Source organism: Macadamia integrifolia, chromosome 2 (assembly GCF_013358625.1).
Source record: "Macadamia integrifolia cultivar HAES 741 chromosome 2, SCU_Mint_v3, whole genome shotgun sequence".
NCBI classification, from domain to species: domain Eukaryota; kingdom Viridiplantae; phylum Streptophyta; class Magnoliopsida; order Proteales; family Proteaceae; genus Macadamia; species Macadamia integrifolia.
The window spans coordinates 14,296,446-14,313,229 of NC_056558.1; the positions used below are offsets into that span (position 1 = coordinate 14,296,446).

Here is a 16,784-nt window from a genome sequence, read left to right on the forward strand (position 1 = left end):
CAGTTGCTTGAGCTGCAATCTCTAAACTTGGCAATGTCTCCGACTGCGCATAGATATCAGCCAGCACTTTTAATATTTTAATTTTGTATAAAAGAAACATATGTTGTTCTTGTGTAGATTCTAATAAATCCCTCTCACATAATAAATAATTGAACTCACCTTAACACTCTCTCTTCTATTATGACCATGTGGGTCCCTTTTAAACCTCATATTGATGATATTATTCTTTAGATCAGAATATACTTTTATACATTGTCATTGTAGGATACACTCCCCCACTTTAATTTTATGTTAAAAGAACTGACCAAGTCATAGTTTGACTAATATGTGATGTTAGAGAATAAAGGCCAACGGGGTTGGTAACCTAATCGGAGAAAGCCTTTGCCCCATCATAGGTTGAATCAATTAATTGTAGATTTGAGTTTATTATTATCGGTTGTTGGTACCATGAAAATGTTGAAGGTTTTGGCCTAGGGTTAAGATTTTTCTTTTTTTTTGTGTGTGTGTGTGAAATATCCTTTTCATTTATCAATAAAAAAAAAAAAGATGTTAATTGAGAGAATACATATTTTTTACTCTTTACATTGGAGTGAAAAAATTAATAGTGTTATATCAAAGAAAAAAAATATAGTCTAAATCACAAGTCAGATCATCAGTGAGGGTTCAAAAGGAAAGTAAAAACTTTTTGGAAAACTTAATCCTAAAGTACAAAAAATCCTCCACTTCACAATCATTATGGCATATTCCATCACTTAACGATCATCATAGTAATGTGAAATTTAAAATCATAGATTCAATAACGATTTTCTTATTCATAGTTTCATACAGCTTTTTTTGGTGAATCATTCTGACGACATTTCCCCCTTGGAATAAATGACTTATAGTTTTTATACCATAAGCATGCATGGCCCATGTTGTTTGAATGGACCTCAATATGTGATAAAAATCGTCTGTTTTTTCCTTTTCTGTTTTTCTTGTGTTTTGCTAGTTGCAGAAGATGACAAGTGTCATCAACGGTCAAGATTAATTTAGTTGGGTGAGGGTTATTACATCCAGTTTGGTTTTTAACTCAATTTTGACCGTTCACTTAAAATAATGCCACACGTCACCTTCTGAAGGTAGCAAAACAAAAAAAACATGGATGAAAAAAAACAGACGATTTTTTTCCCTCAATATGGAGAGTGTGAATGCGCTTACCTGTCCGTCTTAATTACGGCTTGACCTTTATATATACATACCCCTTCGCCCTTCCATTCCATTTGCTCCCACGCTCACACGTCCAATCAATCTTATTGCTTCATAAGCTCTAGTTTAAATATCTCTCATCTCACACACAACAAAGAAGAAGATGGAGAGCTCCAGCGACAAAGCTGAAGAGGTAAAGGTCACAACAGCAACGGTAGTGGCAACGGAGATGGCGACAGCGACGGCAATGGCGACGGAGACAGCGACGGAGATGGCGACGGCAAACGTGACCGCGACGGAGATGGCGACGGCAACCGTGACCGCGACGGCGACGGCAACAACCCCAGCATCGCCTCCAAGAAGACGACGCATAAAGAGAAGGATCTTCCTTGCCATTCTCAAGTTTCTGGTTCCTTGTGCAGTTTGCAGCAAGTCTTAGTAATATTTATTAATAGTTTCAGTTTATGGAAGGCTTTAGGATTGGAAGGTTGCACTACTTGTCTCTGTTTCATGTGTGCTCATGTTTGCTGATCACTTCAACGTTTACTGTATATGTGACATATGTACCTTTCCTCACTCTAATTAGGATGAGTTGGGAGAATGTATACTACAACTTGTGTTTTTTTTTTTTTTTTTTTTTTTTTTGCTATAATCCTTTTATTTAAAATGATGAAGCAAAAAAGCCAATACAGAATTCCACAGATCCTCCGGAAAGGAAAATTCCCAAAACCCTCGTCGGGGAAAGGATAACGCCCATTTGAGACAAAGTGGGTCATCCCATTCTCAGTTCTACTGACATATACAAAACTGTAGAAAGAAAATGATGTTTTCAAAAGCAAGATGTTAAAACAACGGAAGAGATAATAGAAGAGGGGAGGGGAGAGGGAGAGGGAGAGGGAGAAAGACAATAAGATCTTGACAATGTGAGAAAAAGACAACATTAGAGATACCTATCTGGATAGCCGAGGATAGAGCTAATCGAGTAGCCAAAACACACTTCCGAATCAACAACACATCGTTACTTTTGGTTTGACATTACCTCAATAGTACCTAAGTAGGCCTTCAACAGGAAAGATTTCACCTTGGGGGAAATCTTGGAGTTCCACACTACTTTCCACACCTCTTTTGGTATAGATCTAGCTTTTTCTGCTGATTTGGATTTGCAAGGAGAAAGAGAAGCACCCAATCTGTATGCAGATTTAACAGAGAACATTCCATTTGGGTGGAGGCCCTAATATAGCTTGTCTGGAACCCTTTCAGAGCTAAGAGGGATTAGAAGGATACCTTCAATTTCTACTAGAATAAAAAGAGCCCTCAACTTGGGAGGGACAATCCGGAGATCTAGGGAGGTGAAGTCTGTAGCCTTCAAGAGATGGAATCCATGGATCCTCCCAAATATGAATAGAGCTCCCATTCCCAACAATCCACAAAAGTCCACGTTGCAAAAGCTATCTTCCATGCAAGATACTCCTCCAAGCCCAAGATGGTCTATGTCTCGCTTGGACAAGGGAAAAGGATCCATTAGGAAAGTAAATACTCTTAATCAATCTCTCCCATAAAGACTCAGAATTAGATACAAACTACCATCACAATTTTGCAAGCAATGCTTGATTTTGAATATTTAGATCTTTTAGCCCTAATCCACCTTCACACTTTGAAAGACATAGGCAATCCATCCCGACCCAATAGGTTTTTCTCTCATCTTTCTTTTGCCCCCCAAAGAAGTTACACCCAGCCTTGTTGATCTCATCAAGAAGCCCCTAGGAAAGCTTGAAATGAGTCATGTGATAAGAAGGAATGGCCGCTATCATGGACTTAAGAAGAACTTCTTTCCCTGCTAGAGATAGCAATTTTTCCTTCCATCCATTAATTTGCTAATGGTTCTATCTTTTATGCTTTAGAAAGCGGCTTTCTTGTTCTTTCCAATATGGGAAGGGAGTCCCAAATAAATTCCAGGTTGCACTAAACCTTCCACCCTAATAATCCTTGCATAGATACGCCTTAGTCTAACAGGTGTATATGGGCTAAAAGATGCTGATGATTTTTTCCCATTTACAGCTTATTCTGATGTGCCACAATATAGAGAAAAGACATTCTTGAGACTTCTGAGAGATCTATGGTTTGCTTTAAGGAAAATAAGACAGTCATCAGCAAAAAAAAGAGTGAGTAAGTGGTGGACTAGAGCGCTTGATCCTCATACCTTACAAGTTCCCATTTTGCACAGCCCCAAAAATCAATGATGTGAGGCACTCTGTACACATCATGAACAAGCTTGGGGAGAGGGGGTCTCCTTGTCTGAGACCTCCAGATGGGAGGATGGATCTTTTTTGCACTCCATTCAATAGGAAAGAGTAAGACACTGTGTTAACACACTGCATGAGGAGCCTAACCCATTTTTCACACAAGCTCATTTTAGATAAGATGGCAGAAAGAAAATCCCACACAATCCTATCATACGCCTTCTTCATATCAAGCTTGACTGCAGCCAAGTAGTTTCTCCCTTTTTTTTAGATTCTTCATGTGATGGAAGGCTTCAAGAGCAATCAAGATATTTTCAGAGATGGTTCTTTCTTCAACAAAGGTTGTTTTCTCTGGGGCAATAAAAACTTCAAGCCATTTTTTCAATCACTTTCCCAAGACCTTTGCAAAGATTCTATACACCACATTACAAAGGCTAATTGGCCTGAACTAGTCCACCCTCTCTTTAACATGAAACTTTTGGTATAAGCAGAATGTGAGTTTGGTTTAAGTCCTTGAGAAGAAACCCAAATTCAAAAAAAGACTTCATTGCCAAGCATATCTCAAGCCCAACTGTATTCCAGTAAGATTGGAAGAACATTGGAGATAGACCGTCAGGCCGAGGGGCTTTAAAACGTTTTATGTTAAAAATTGCCACCTTCACCTCATCATCTGATATAAGTAAACACAAATCTCTATTCATATCATCAGTAAATTTTGGAATGATATATTGGAGAGCAAATCCAAATCAATGCTGCCTTCAGCGGAACAAAGGTAGTCAAAAAAAGAGAAGATTTCTTGATCAAAGTCTTCCTCATTCTCTAGCCATCTCCCACAAGAGATTTTAGTCTCAGGGTTTTATTTCTACTTCTCTTTTGAAGAGTGGATGAATAAAGAACTTTGTGTTTCTGTCACCCCTTTCAACCATTGAACTTGTGTTGAAATAAGATCAAAAGGTTGAACTGAACATATGGATGCCTCATAGAAAAAACTAGCATGGCTGTCCTTTAGTCTTTGGACTTCTCTTAGGTCTCCACTGGTTATTATGTTCTGGCTCTTTTTGGTCAATTAGGACAGCGATAAAGTATTGGGTCAAACTGTTCTTTAACATCAAGGTAATTGCTATAAATACTCTAGGATATAAAAATGAGATTTACACATTTCATACACTATGAGGATTAATTTTATCATATATTTGTCTTGTCCAATATTTTGTTGCTGCTCACCCCTCTCACATCTCCCTGGTCCAATTTGGTTTCTGACCCATCATTGGTGGGAAATTGTATTCTAGCATTGTATGGATCCCTCTTCTACTTTCAGAAAGCTTTAAGCCATATTTGTCTAATGGAGAAAAGTGAAAAGATAATAGTAATAAAAATAATTAAAAAAAAGTACAAAACTTATATTTATTTCCACAAAATATCACTAGTATGAGTTTTTGGATGAACAGGGTGGAAAAATTACTAGACAAACTTGTACTTATTTCCTCTTACTTCCTTTTTTTTTCCCCCATAAAACTCCATCCCACCTCTATTTCTTTTTTTTTTTTTTTCTCATAGAGTTCTACCTTCTCAAGCTTGTACAGTTTGGTAAGGAATTTTGATTGATTAAAAAAGAACAACCTACTTCCATAATCTACATAATTGTCAACATGGGAGAAGAGTAGTGGACCTGTTGGAGGGTGAGATCCACAGTCACACTATTCTTGCTAGTATTAGTCGTTTAAAGAAAAGAAAATGAAAATGAACAAAAAAAAAAAAAAAAAAAGCAAAAAGGCCCCATTAAATCCTCTTATATAAGGTCGAGACCCCTGCTCTGCTTGCCTCCTGGAGTTTGAGCACGGTCATCACAATTCCCCAACCAAAGTGTGATCTCATTTTTTTTTTTTTTTCTTTTTCTTTTCTTCAGGTGGAAGAATAGAAATTAGGGTTTCTCATTCCAAACCAGAAAGCTACAATCCAATTAAGCTCTCAGACGGGGAATATTATTATTCCTCGCTCTAGAAAAGAGCTATGCCTTTGGGCTTTCCTCATCCAGAAGGATAATAAGGAAAGGTCTTTTTCCTTAGTCTTCACTCTCACAGTAAAGCAAATATGGACAAAAAGAGTCCTAATTGGAATATGATAACAAGGAAAGCAAGACCGAGGTGGAACCCTTTAGCTTTTGACTGCCTTCCTGTGGGTGGGTCTCTCTCTAATTCTATAGTGATTCCTCTTTCCCTGCTTTGTGTAGTTTCTTTAAAGAGACTGAAAGATAAGATTGGGAATGTAAGCAATTTGAGAGAGAGAGAGAGAGAGAGAACTTTGGTTGACTTATAACAAGGTGGGGCACAAATGGTATTACAATTTGGATTGAAATTATGATTAGATAATATTGTTCAAGTTAACTCAAAATCAATTGGGATTGGCTCCCATTAGACCCGTTTTATGCATATTGAGTCAGATCGAGTTAAGTCAAAGTCAGACAGATTCCGACTGATTTTGATGATTCTCAATTAATTCTGTAATTATTCATCTCAAAATTGAATCAGAATCAATGGAGATCAATTCTGTACTTTATTTCAAGTTCTAAAACCTTGGGGGCACCAAGGCAAAATACTATTGCCTTTTAGGGTAGCATAAGGGCTCTGAGTGATAAAAACAACTCAGGTGGATATACTATTGCCTTTTAGGGTAGCTCCTTGAATCCAAACACAATGGGGATGAAATGATCACCACATCACTGTTGACGCTTTTGCACACTCCCATTAGTCCTACACTGATATAGGGTCATGCTGCCTTTCAAGAATCTTCCCGACTTTCATCTTTAATTCATTGAAATAGAAAGAAAGCAAGAACCAAACCCTTCTATTTTACTTTTGGGAGTAGGGTTACACCATGCCTCCTTATTTAGTTTGCACGGCTTGCAAAGAAGGGATGTCGAAGGAGGACGAGGACAATTAAGGAAGGAAGCTAGAACAAACCTACTCTTTTATACTCTATATTTAAGGTTATTTAAACTATAAACTAAGTAACTAGCAAGGGACATGGAATGGAAAACTGAAGTCAGTTATACTGCCATTTGATAACCGTAGCCTTAATGTGTCGAATGATGCAACCATGGTTTTAGTGCATGATATTGGATCAGTGGATCAAGTATCAAAAACTGATACAGTATTGATTTAGATCGACTTGGATCAAACATTTTGGCCCCTGATTTTCCTAAAAAGTATCCATACTGTCCCACCAATACAGAATCAGCACAGTATCAAGATTGATGGCTAGTGAACCTCAAATCGTCGATGCAATGGCAGTTCTAATTTTCCAGCCACAACGACATCAGTGAATTAGGTTTTCACCCGAAAGAAAAAAAAAAGCAGCAAAATTTCGGAGCTGTCCACCTTAGAAGGATCTCCCATATGGGCCAAATATATACCGTACAAGGATTCAAAGAAGAAGATGAAGTGAGTGAGCATATGGCCCAACAGTTAACTTGGGTTGGGTGGGGTGGGGTTGGGGTGGGGTGGGGTGGGGGAAAGGAGGGTTCCCTAAAAGACACCAACAATGATCAATGGGAACGCACATGAAAGCATCAACAATAATGGGATTTTTTTCCCTTTTCATGGGGCACGTAGTCATTTCGCCCTCCCATGTCTCTGGCACGCTGCCTTTCAGGATTTTTTTGCCCCAAAAAAAATCAAGACTACCAAGAGGGTGGCAATAATGCATGGCCTATAAAGTGAATATATGTCAATACAAGATAGGATAGTTTAAGTATATAATGTACTTTATCTTCCAATGGTTTAAATTGCCATATCATCCTTCGATGTGATACAAGGAAGTAAGCCACTAAGGAAGCCCTTCTTAGAGTGGCTGTGGATTGTGATTGTGTAAGTAGGTTGAGACATGCAGCCACTGATAGGCTAAGTTCTTACCAAAAAAAAAAAATGAAAACTAAGTGTTAGTAACCACTTACCAGAAGATGATGTAGAATGCTCTGTTTGGTTGTCCAGATGCTAAGGATAGAAGTCCCCAAATTTATAGCAGTTAGGTTTTGGCTACCCTACTCCGTGGTTGGTACATCCAGACACCACCAGTCCACCACACCGACCAAATGCAAAGCCATCTACGCCATTCTTTGCCGCCACCAAGCTCCATCAACATAGGAAAAACTCACACCAAAAGGAAGAAAAACCCTATGGTACACATACTTGCAACCAAATAAGCCAGAATTACATTTTTTTTACCCCCTGAAATCCAACTAAAAACAACCATAATAAAAGATGAAAGCAGGTCCCAACAAATGAAATAATATTTACTGTCTCTAGACTTTATCACAAGTTACTCATGCACTTTGGTAAAATTTGGATTTTTTTTCTCTATTAATTTGTATATAGTTTGTAATTACATCGCATTCATATAAATGAAAAATTATTTTGAGCTATAAATGACCCACTTTACATTTTATGTATAAAAACCTACAAAATCTACCAATCCCTCCCCTCCCCTTTTTTCAGGGGCAAACACCAGCAGAGTACTGTACAATCTGAGGTGATGAGTGGAGAGGACTGAGAAAGGCAGAAACACCAAGGATTGCATTCCCTATGTGAACTAAACAGATGCTAATCCAAAATTTGGTTGTTGTGGACAGTATCTATTGATTGAATGTTCCCTATATGAACAAAATGGGTGGCCAATCTTTGTCCATGTTAGCAGTAACTACTGATCAGTACTCAAACCTTTGCTAGCCAGTATCCTTTGTCGCTTGTACACATACTTGTATACATCCTTTGTTCTATTTCCGTTCTCAAACATGTTGTCTTTCCCAATAATTGCATTCCTCTCCTTACGCTTGTAATGGAAGCCACAAAATTTATTTTTGCAATTTCCAACTTGATTATCCTTTTCCTGTAGCATGAAGACAATCAAATAATGCTAAAAATTGGGGTTGCAAACTCTGGTAAATTTTCACTAAATTATAAATACCTGCTGAAATCCAGAAACCATTCCTGAGCTTTTCAATATTCCCACAAAACCTAAAGAAACAATAAAGAAAAAGATATTTACAAAAATGAATAAACATATTCAGATATCCATACAATAAATAGAATGAAATGATTAATTTATGCAATGAAAATTCTTTGACGTACCTTTTGAGTTCTTTGTTGCCATAGATTTGGCAAGGTATTTTTGGTACATTGCTGTTCCTTGAAAGCCCAGAAGGGGAAAACCCAAGAGCTCTAATCTTTCTTCATGTGACATCTCAGTAAACCCAAAGGAATTCTTCCATGTTTGACTTAGATGAGGAACAGCCGGCAAAACTAGTTTTTTTACCCCCAATTGATTGAGCATCTGTAAATTGGAAAAGAAACAGGACTTTTGTCAAAATTTCTGTACCAAGCTCAGAAGCTCTAAAAGAAACATTAACCAAAAAATGTCTTGGGGTTGACAAACATACCTTCTCTAGCTCATTAACAAGAACATGGCACATTCCCTGCTTCCGGTACTTAAAGGAAGTACCAATTAGAGGCATCTCAGCAACAGTTGGTCCATGGACCCTGAAAGTGAATACAAGGATCACAAATACTACCCATGAATATAGAATACAAATTTTGAGCAAGGAAATTGAGAGAAATTCTACAACATTACCTCACAGTGGCCACGCATGTCACTTCATCACCCTTTTGCAAAACCATGGTATAGAATCCATGGAAATCCAACCTTCTGAATTTTGATCTGCAGAAGATAAAGCAGATTAATTATTAGTTCCATTAGAAAATTTTGGATTAGATGTACTCTTTTCTTTGAGTTTGGTCAATCAATAGAACAAATGTTGGAATATTCTTTTTTTAATTAAGTAAAATATCTTAAATATCGTTAACTATGAGACATGCTTGTCACTATAAATAAGGACCGTAATTCCAACAGTAGTGATAGAATGACATAATAGAATTAAGTGGATTGAGTAAGTGGCCGAGCTCAAGGAAAAATCACTGTTGAAAGAAAATCCTTAAGATGCAATTTCCAAAAAGCCATAGAAATTATTTCCCGCATCAGCAGTTGCACCAATGATAAAGTGGAATTAAACTGGCTCCGTAACTTGCTAAGAAGAACTTAGAAAAATAGATTTATTGCATTGTTGTATGCTCAGTCAAAAAACAAATGACAAGGATGCAGGAACAAATTCTGCACAAACCTATTTTATCTTCTACTCTTCTTAAACCTGTGATCATAGTTGCAAAGCCCAAAGATTGTAATATAGGGAAATCAAGAAATTTGAATCCATGCATCTTGCATATATAGCTTTTGACAGTCACCTCCACCCCCAAAAAATAAAAAATAAAAACAAGCAAGTTATGTGTTTGACATTTTATTAATCTCAAGCAATCAATCCCTTATTTCCTACTAGGTTTTGGGTAGAATTTGGACTTAAAGCTACACTGATAGATTAAGAATGGGAAGGGATTCACAAAATAGTAAAGTTACTTACCAGAACAACCAGGAATTTTCAAATCAACAACTTTGGTTTAGGAAAATTTTTAAAGACACAATAGGGCAGATAATTAAGTTGAATGAATGGTCTATGGGTGCCACTTGATCAAACAAATCCAGGAAGACAAACTTCTCTGCAACAAATGGGGGTGCTATTGGACCAGTTGTGTACTTCTGGTTTTGGTCAGAATCTTCCAGAGATCAGTTGCAAGCTTTGAGAGTTTACAGAATAAAGCTTGAAACAGAAGTAGAAAAGTGAATTATGAAATCTCAGAATAGCAGAACAACTCAAAACTGACATAGAATCAAAGTTGTGAATGATGCAAGCATGGTTTTAAGTATCTCCGATACCGATACGATACCCTCCGATATGTATCTTAATTTTGGAAGACCGATACGGCGACTGATACCGATACTTTAATCCTTGGATGCAAGTAATAGACACTGAACATATCCCTAGAATAAAATATGGAAAGAAGAAAAATCTGGGATTTGAACAGAAATCTCAACAGATTGTAGATTGTGTGTAGACTATGCAAGGACACCAACCTCAGCTTTGCTTTCTGCTACTATATCCTCCTCACACATTGATTGTTTTTGTAGGTTCTCCCTCATGATCCCAATATCCATCCTTTCCATCAAAACAGACAGCATCATATACTCGTACACTCCTTTCGTTCTCATAATTGTCTTCGAGGCACCACCTCCAGAGAAGCATTAGATTTCTTGAGTGAACATAGATCAGAATTCTCCATTTGTAACATTTGTAGCACTGTAGCCATGGTTATCTTCCACAGGAGCCTTGCCTTTATACTTGGACCATAGTTGACATCCTTGTTTGTTGATCTGGTCCTATTGTTACAATGATAGGTATTACGCTGGTTTGAGAGTTAAACCTCCTAGCTGGCTGGTCCAGGCTCTCCTCAGCTCTTAAAGCTTTGTGGCAATCCACAACATCACGAATGTGGCAGTTTAAGCACCAATTTGAGACAAGAAAGCTACTTCCCTTCTTCCTCTTGCATACCGCATCTAGAATATTTTCTAAATTTTTCCATGTATTTAGTTATAGTGAGGTTACCTTGTTTAAGATAATTCAGCTTGTCTTAGAGTCTGTTCTTTAAATCTTGCAGGAGATATTTAAGCTTTAATTTCTTGTTTCACCTCCTCAAAGTTGTGGGCTCTTGTCGATGTGCTATAAGCCTCTCCTCATGCTATCCAAAGTTGTGGGCCCTTGTCAACGTGCTATGCTTAGTGTGACTCGTTGATTTTTTTTTTTTTTTTTTGGGCAGGTGATGGAGAGCCTTAGGGAAGAAAAGGAAAATCAAAGTAGAGGGGGAAGGAAGGGGAAGCACACACTCTCACAAAGCACAAATTCAACCAATTCTCAGTCAATAATCAAATCATTCTAACTTGTCCATCAGTTACAACCTATATATAGGGAAAATAGAGACATGAAATTAGAAACTCAACTAAAATAATATCTAGCCTAAACTAGGAAACAACCATAAAAGGAGACTAATGCAAGGAAGGAAATCCTAACTCCTACATTCAAGTCTAGAATGTAAAAAGCATGAAATAAAAGACAAGTAACTACTAAGCTTATTTCCGACCATGTTGGACCAAAACCCTGGGTTGGACCAGTTCTTCTTAGCTTGGCTTCCAAAGCCGGTCATGCCTGTCCAACCATGCAAGTGCAACTGTATCTGCATCAACTCTCCTCCTCTGAAAAGAACTCGACTCCGTCAAGTTTGGATGAGGTCCAAGAATGCCGTCAGAGTCGATGTGTTTGAGGAGGAAAGTACTAGTTGTCCTCTTGAGTTTGAGAGGGGGAAGATCCTTTGCCAGAAGAAATTTCACCTCAAATCCACCATGCTGAAAGGAGTCTGTATTCTCATATCCACAGTGCTTGGATTTCTTGTCAAACAACCGTGGGCGCCCCAGAAGAATGTGACAAACTTTCAGAGGGAGAACATCACACTAAACCTGACCAATCAATCCACCAATGGAATACATGAGCAAACACCTTTCATTAATTTTCAGGCTATTATTCACCCACCAAACCTTGTAGTTGTTCGAATGAGGTTCCATTTTCAGACCCAGCTTACAAACAGCATCTTCAGCAACGACATTGGTGCAACTGCCGAGGTCGATCACCATATTACACAAGCTACCATTGCATCGCACCCTGGTCTGAAAAATACTATTACGATGCCATTTGTCCTCCTTGAAAACCTTTTGTGTAGTCAAAAGAGGACGGATAACATAGAACGGTTGAGCTCACCATCACTATCACCATCATTGATTTCACTAGGCTCACCTTCATGCTCAGCCTCCAGATTCGCCGTTCCTCTTTTTTGTTGCTCTTTTGGTACATAGGGTATAAAATTGTCCTTGTCGATGTACGCTAACAACCGGTTAGGAAACTGATTAGCTCGATGCCCGTACCACTTGCATGTGATACATTGAATAGCCTCCTTTTGAAATATTAAGTTCCTGTCATAAGTCATAACCACGCGGAGGTGGGGAGTAAGGTCTGTCTGAACCACGACGAGAAGGGGAGTATAGGCGATTAGGCTATGAAGATGATATCTCTGAATCACATCGAGGTGGAGAATACGACCGGCTAGGTAGTGAAGATGCCATAGATGAAACACTAGCCTGTGGTTTGTTGATTGACTTTTCCTGAGGAGATGACTGTGGCTTAATAAAACTAGTTACCCTAGGAAAAGTATCTGTAAATGGCCTCCGATTGTATGGGCGTTTCAGACTTTCCTCAACTTGATATGCTAAATGCAAGGGCAACACTAAGTAGAGGGTGCAAACCATTGTGGAATTGTGCCACTAATACTTCTTCATCCCACTCAAAATCAGAACGAGTGGCCAAATAATAAAATCTAGTAACATATTCTTCAACGGTCAAATTCTCCTGTCTCAGCTATGCAAACCTGAGATGCATGCATTGCTTATAATCAGGAGGCGAGAATCTCTGGTTCATGACTTAATGCATTCCAGCCTAAGTAGTGACTAATCCAATGCCTTGGGTCCAATTCTGTTGCTGTTGCTTAACCCACCAGACTCGGGCCCTTCAATTTAGCCTCTGCAAATGGGATCTTTCAGGCCTCAATCAACCCGTACCATCTGAAGAATGTCTCTAAGTTGTGAATCCAGTCAAACTACAGTTTTGGATTGTTATCTCCATAAAAATCAAGGGAATCCAATTTTGCTGCTCTTTCCGCTCCATCATCATATCTACCAGTTCTATATGGTGGTGGAGGGGTGGTGGCGGTGTATGATGTGGTGGCAGTGGTGGCAGTGATAGAGACAGATCTCGTGGAGTGGTGTTGGAAGCATCCTACAATGAATGGGACTATTTCCTCTATCTGCAGCCATCAATCGATCAATAGAAACTTGCATAGATTCCATCATTGTCTTAAGGGAAGTGACAACAGTAGTGAGGACATCAATTTTCGCATCAGTTTATCCTTTATAGGAGTCCTGCTACTGGATAACTTCACTATTGGCTACTATGGTGATGATAAACAAGATTATACTCAAATGTGATGGCAAAATAGTAAATAAATGAGGTTTAAAGAACAATGGCAGAATGGTAATTAAATGGAGATATTTAAGTGAGGGGCACAATGGTAATTAGAAGGAAATCAATTAGAAACCCGAGGCAAACATAACGTATGTAGGAAGGGAAGAATTGGAAGCAATAGTAAAATAGGGATAAAAGGAAATAAAATATAAAGAGAGGGGCAAAGTTGGAAAATCAGAAAATATTAAAGAAAGTAAGATAGATAAGGATTATCGGGGGTGGGGTTTGGATTACCGATAGATGGGCAAGGGGTTTCTTGGAGGCGAGAGACCAGCATGGGCCAGGAACTGTGATGACCAAGGATTAAAGTATCGGTATCCGTCGTCGTATCGGTCGACCAAAATTAAGATACGTATCGGAGGGTATCTTATCGTATCGGAGATACACTAAGATACGCTAAAGATACACATAAATGGATAGGAAACATTTTTTTAAACACTTTTGCATAAAAGAATTTGTTAAAAAAAACTATTGATAACATGTATTATGCATAAACACTAAATTGAGGGTATCGTACTAAGAATTCAAGGTCTGTAGTTGTCCCATAAATATAAAATCCTTGTTCCCAACCTTGATTTCCACTTTAGTTAGAGAGAAATATGGCTGGCATCAACTTTAGAACAAAAACCCTTCAAAAAATCGTTTTTTTCTAAAAAATTACCCATAATGGCCATTATATGACCGTAGCGCCGAAACGTATCGATACTCACCGATACGTACCGATATATATATATATATATATCGATACTCACCGATACGTGCTGATATATACCGATACATACCGATCGATACATTCCGATACTCACCGATACGTACCAATACATACCGAAACGTACATTTTACCTCAATTTTATATTTTTCATAAAGTCGTATCGAGGCATGTCGTATCGTATCGATGTGTATTAGTGGTGTATTGATGCATATCAGTATGTATTGTAGGATATATATCGATAAGAAATGATTTAAAAAATTCAATGTATCGTATCGGCCGACTAAATTTAAGATACGTATCAGAGTATATCGTATCGGTATCGGAGATACTTAAAACCATGGGGGAAGGGAAACACTTCTCACCATACTTAATTTTGTTATTTGCAATTATAAGTGGAAATCAAAGAATCTCAATCTTTGGGTTTGTTTTTTTATTTAAGAGACAACTGTACCAATCACCAGAGTCTTCTGATGATGTCTCTCAGTCTGACTCTCTATCCATCTTTCTCGACTGTGTTTCATCTTATCCAAAATGGATTGTGAGTATCTCAATATCCATGTCCTTATGACTTTCCAAGTCTTCTATCACTGAGGCCTGGGGAAACAAGCTGAAAAATAAAAGAAATGGTGGAAATCCCAGAGAACTTTATGAGAGCATGAAACCAATTAATTTGATGTCCAGACCTTTTTTGAGGATTATAAGTTGTGGCTTACTCATTTTTCCATCTTGTCCTATTGGGTTATGTATTGTTGCATTCACTCCCCAAGAACAACCTCCTGGTCCCACTGATCCTCTTGTTTCTTGCTGGGATTCTCAAGAACAATGAGTAGATTCACACACTCTCTCTCTCTCTCTCTCTCTTGCAAGTTTTGCCCATTTCAAAACTCAACAAAGGTGACTATTTCAGATTCAAGGAGGTGTGCCTATCTATGGTGGAGTCCAGACAGTTGATGGCTGCTAATGGTAGAATTAAGGGACCACCTTATCACTTCTTTAATTGAAACCTTCAAGGGAGTAAGTCTAGGCTTTTTTTTCTAAGCTTTCAAGACTTGGTGATAAGCCAAGATTTCTTTCCAAGGAGGGATCTGAACTGAAACTGATAAAGTGATACATGTAGAGCTCATGTAGAGCTTAATTTAAGGAAACAACCTCTCCTTGCGAATTAGGGGTAAGATGCATACATCTGTCATTCCTCAGATTCTGTAGTAGTGAGAGTACACCATTTTGACACAAAGATCAATTTAATGTGTGAGTTTGGATGCCGTTGCCCTCCTGATTCTCTCTCTCTCTCTCTCTCTCTCTGGGGAGGAGAGAGATGATCTGAAAGTCTCAAAACATATTAGGGATTCTCCAATTTTATTAGCTAGATATAACATCAACCTCTTGGATGGTTTTTCCATTTTTTAGTTGAAACATGTTAGTTTATGTTTTGACCTCTCAGCCCCCAAAAAATGGAGAGAGAGAGAGAGAGAGAGAGAGAGAGAGAGTTCCAAGGGGAACATGTTCAAAAGTAGATTCTTTAATTTAAAAATTGGCATGATCAAATTATCTTTAACACTCTGGTTTGTACATTACTTTCTAGTATCTTTATCAATTTTAATTGGTCCTCAATGAATATCAACAAAAATAAATACTAATGTTTGTGTAGTTGGATTAGAGTGATTTTTGTTCCTTGGACAATATTTAGAATGCAATCAATCTAATGATTTTTCTCGATCCTTTGAACATGATGAAACAGTTGGTTCTGTAACATCAGCTCAAATCAATCTACAGTTCTATGTCCCTTGGCACCTTAGTTTCACTTTCTTCCATTATGTATAGAAAGAAATGCATCCTATTGTTTAGTAAAGATTACTAAAGCCATCATCAAGGTTGGAGGATAAGAAAAGCAAAATGTCCCTTTACATAGCCCCACCTAGAAAGGCCTTTTTGATAGGCCACCTACCCTTTCCACAAGGCAAGGTGTTGTATTATTTCTATCTATTTGATGGAGTTTTTGCAGCCTTCCATTTGTTTCATTATTTTCAAAAGTTTCATATTTTCAACCATCTTTCAAAAGATTATCAAAGATTTATTTTAATACTTTAACATTTTATTTATTTATTTATTTTTTTTATGAAGACATGGTCTACTTTATTTGGTCTAAAACTTGACATGTGTGAAAGGGACCTACCCGCATAATTTGAATCTCAATGTTCTAATTTTTTCCTTGCGAAACAAAATCATTTATTCAGATGAACTCAAAACAATGTCCATTAGTGAAGGTGGATAACTATCTTCCCAACAAAAACCCTATGGAAGTTAACCACAAATGCGACTATCTTATAAATCATACGTGTCACAATTCTTCTTCGAGCGAAAATCAAATTAAAAGAAGACCCAATAAATCTACAATAAGTTTATTAGTCACTTATCAGTTGAAGACAGGTCATAGAAAGAGCATCTGTGAACTTATTTGCCACATTGTACATATTAGAGCTATGGAATAACACCTTCATAGGTGAATGATGCAAAAGACCAGAAAAAGGATAAGAAAAATGTTTCAATTATCCATTTTCCATAAAGCAATGAAATATATCCT

At 37.8% G+C, this 16,784-nt stretch overlaps 1 protein-coding gene across 4 annotated transcripts in view; it reads right to left on the reverse strand.

The window, feature by feature from the left end:
• Positions 1 to 7,754: 7,754 nt before the first annotated feature.
• Positions 7,755 to 16,784, reverse strand: part of LOC122072073 — a 45,896-nt gene continuing 36,866 nt past the window's right edge. For 2 of the 4 annotated variants that reach the window (XM_042636614.1, XM_042636613.1), the window contains 5 exons: positions 9,051 to 9,137; positions 8,860 to 8,959; positions 8,552 to 8,753; positions 8,388 to 8,437; positions 7,755 to 8,309 (listed from right to left, as the gene is read on the reverse strand). In XM_042636614.1, coding sequence (XP_042492548.1) covers positions 8,121 to 8,309; positions 8,388 to 8,437; positions 8,552 to 8,753; positions 8,860 to 8,959; positions 9,051 to 9,137 — 628 coding nt within the window. In that variant the 3' untranslated portion in view covers positions 7,755 to 8,120. Of the gene's footprint in view, positions 8,310 to 8,387; positions 8,438 to 8,551; positions 8,754 to 8,859; positions 8,960 to 9,050; positions 9,138 to 16,784 lie in introns of those variants that run through there. The other 2 variants (XR_006138324.1, XR_006138323.1) reach the window with 1 other exon arrangement.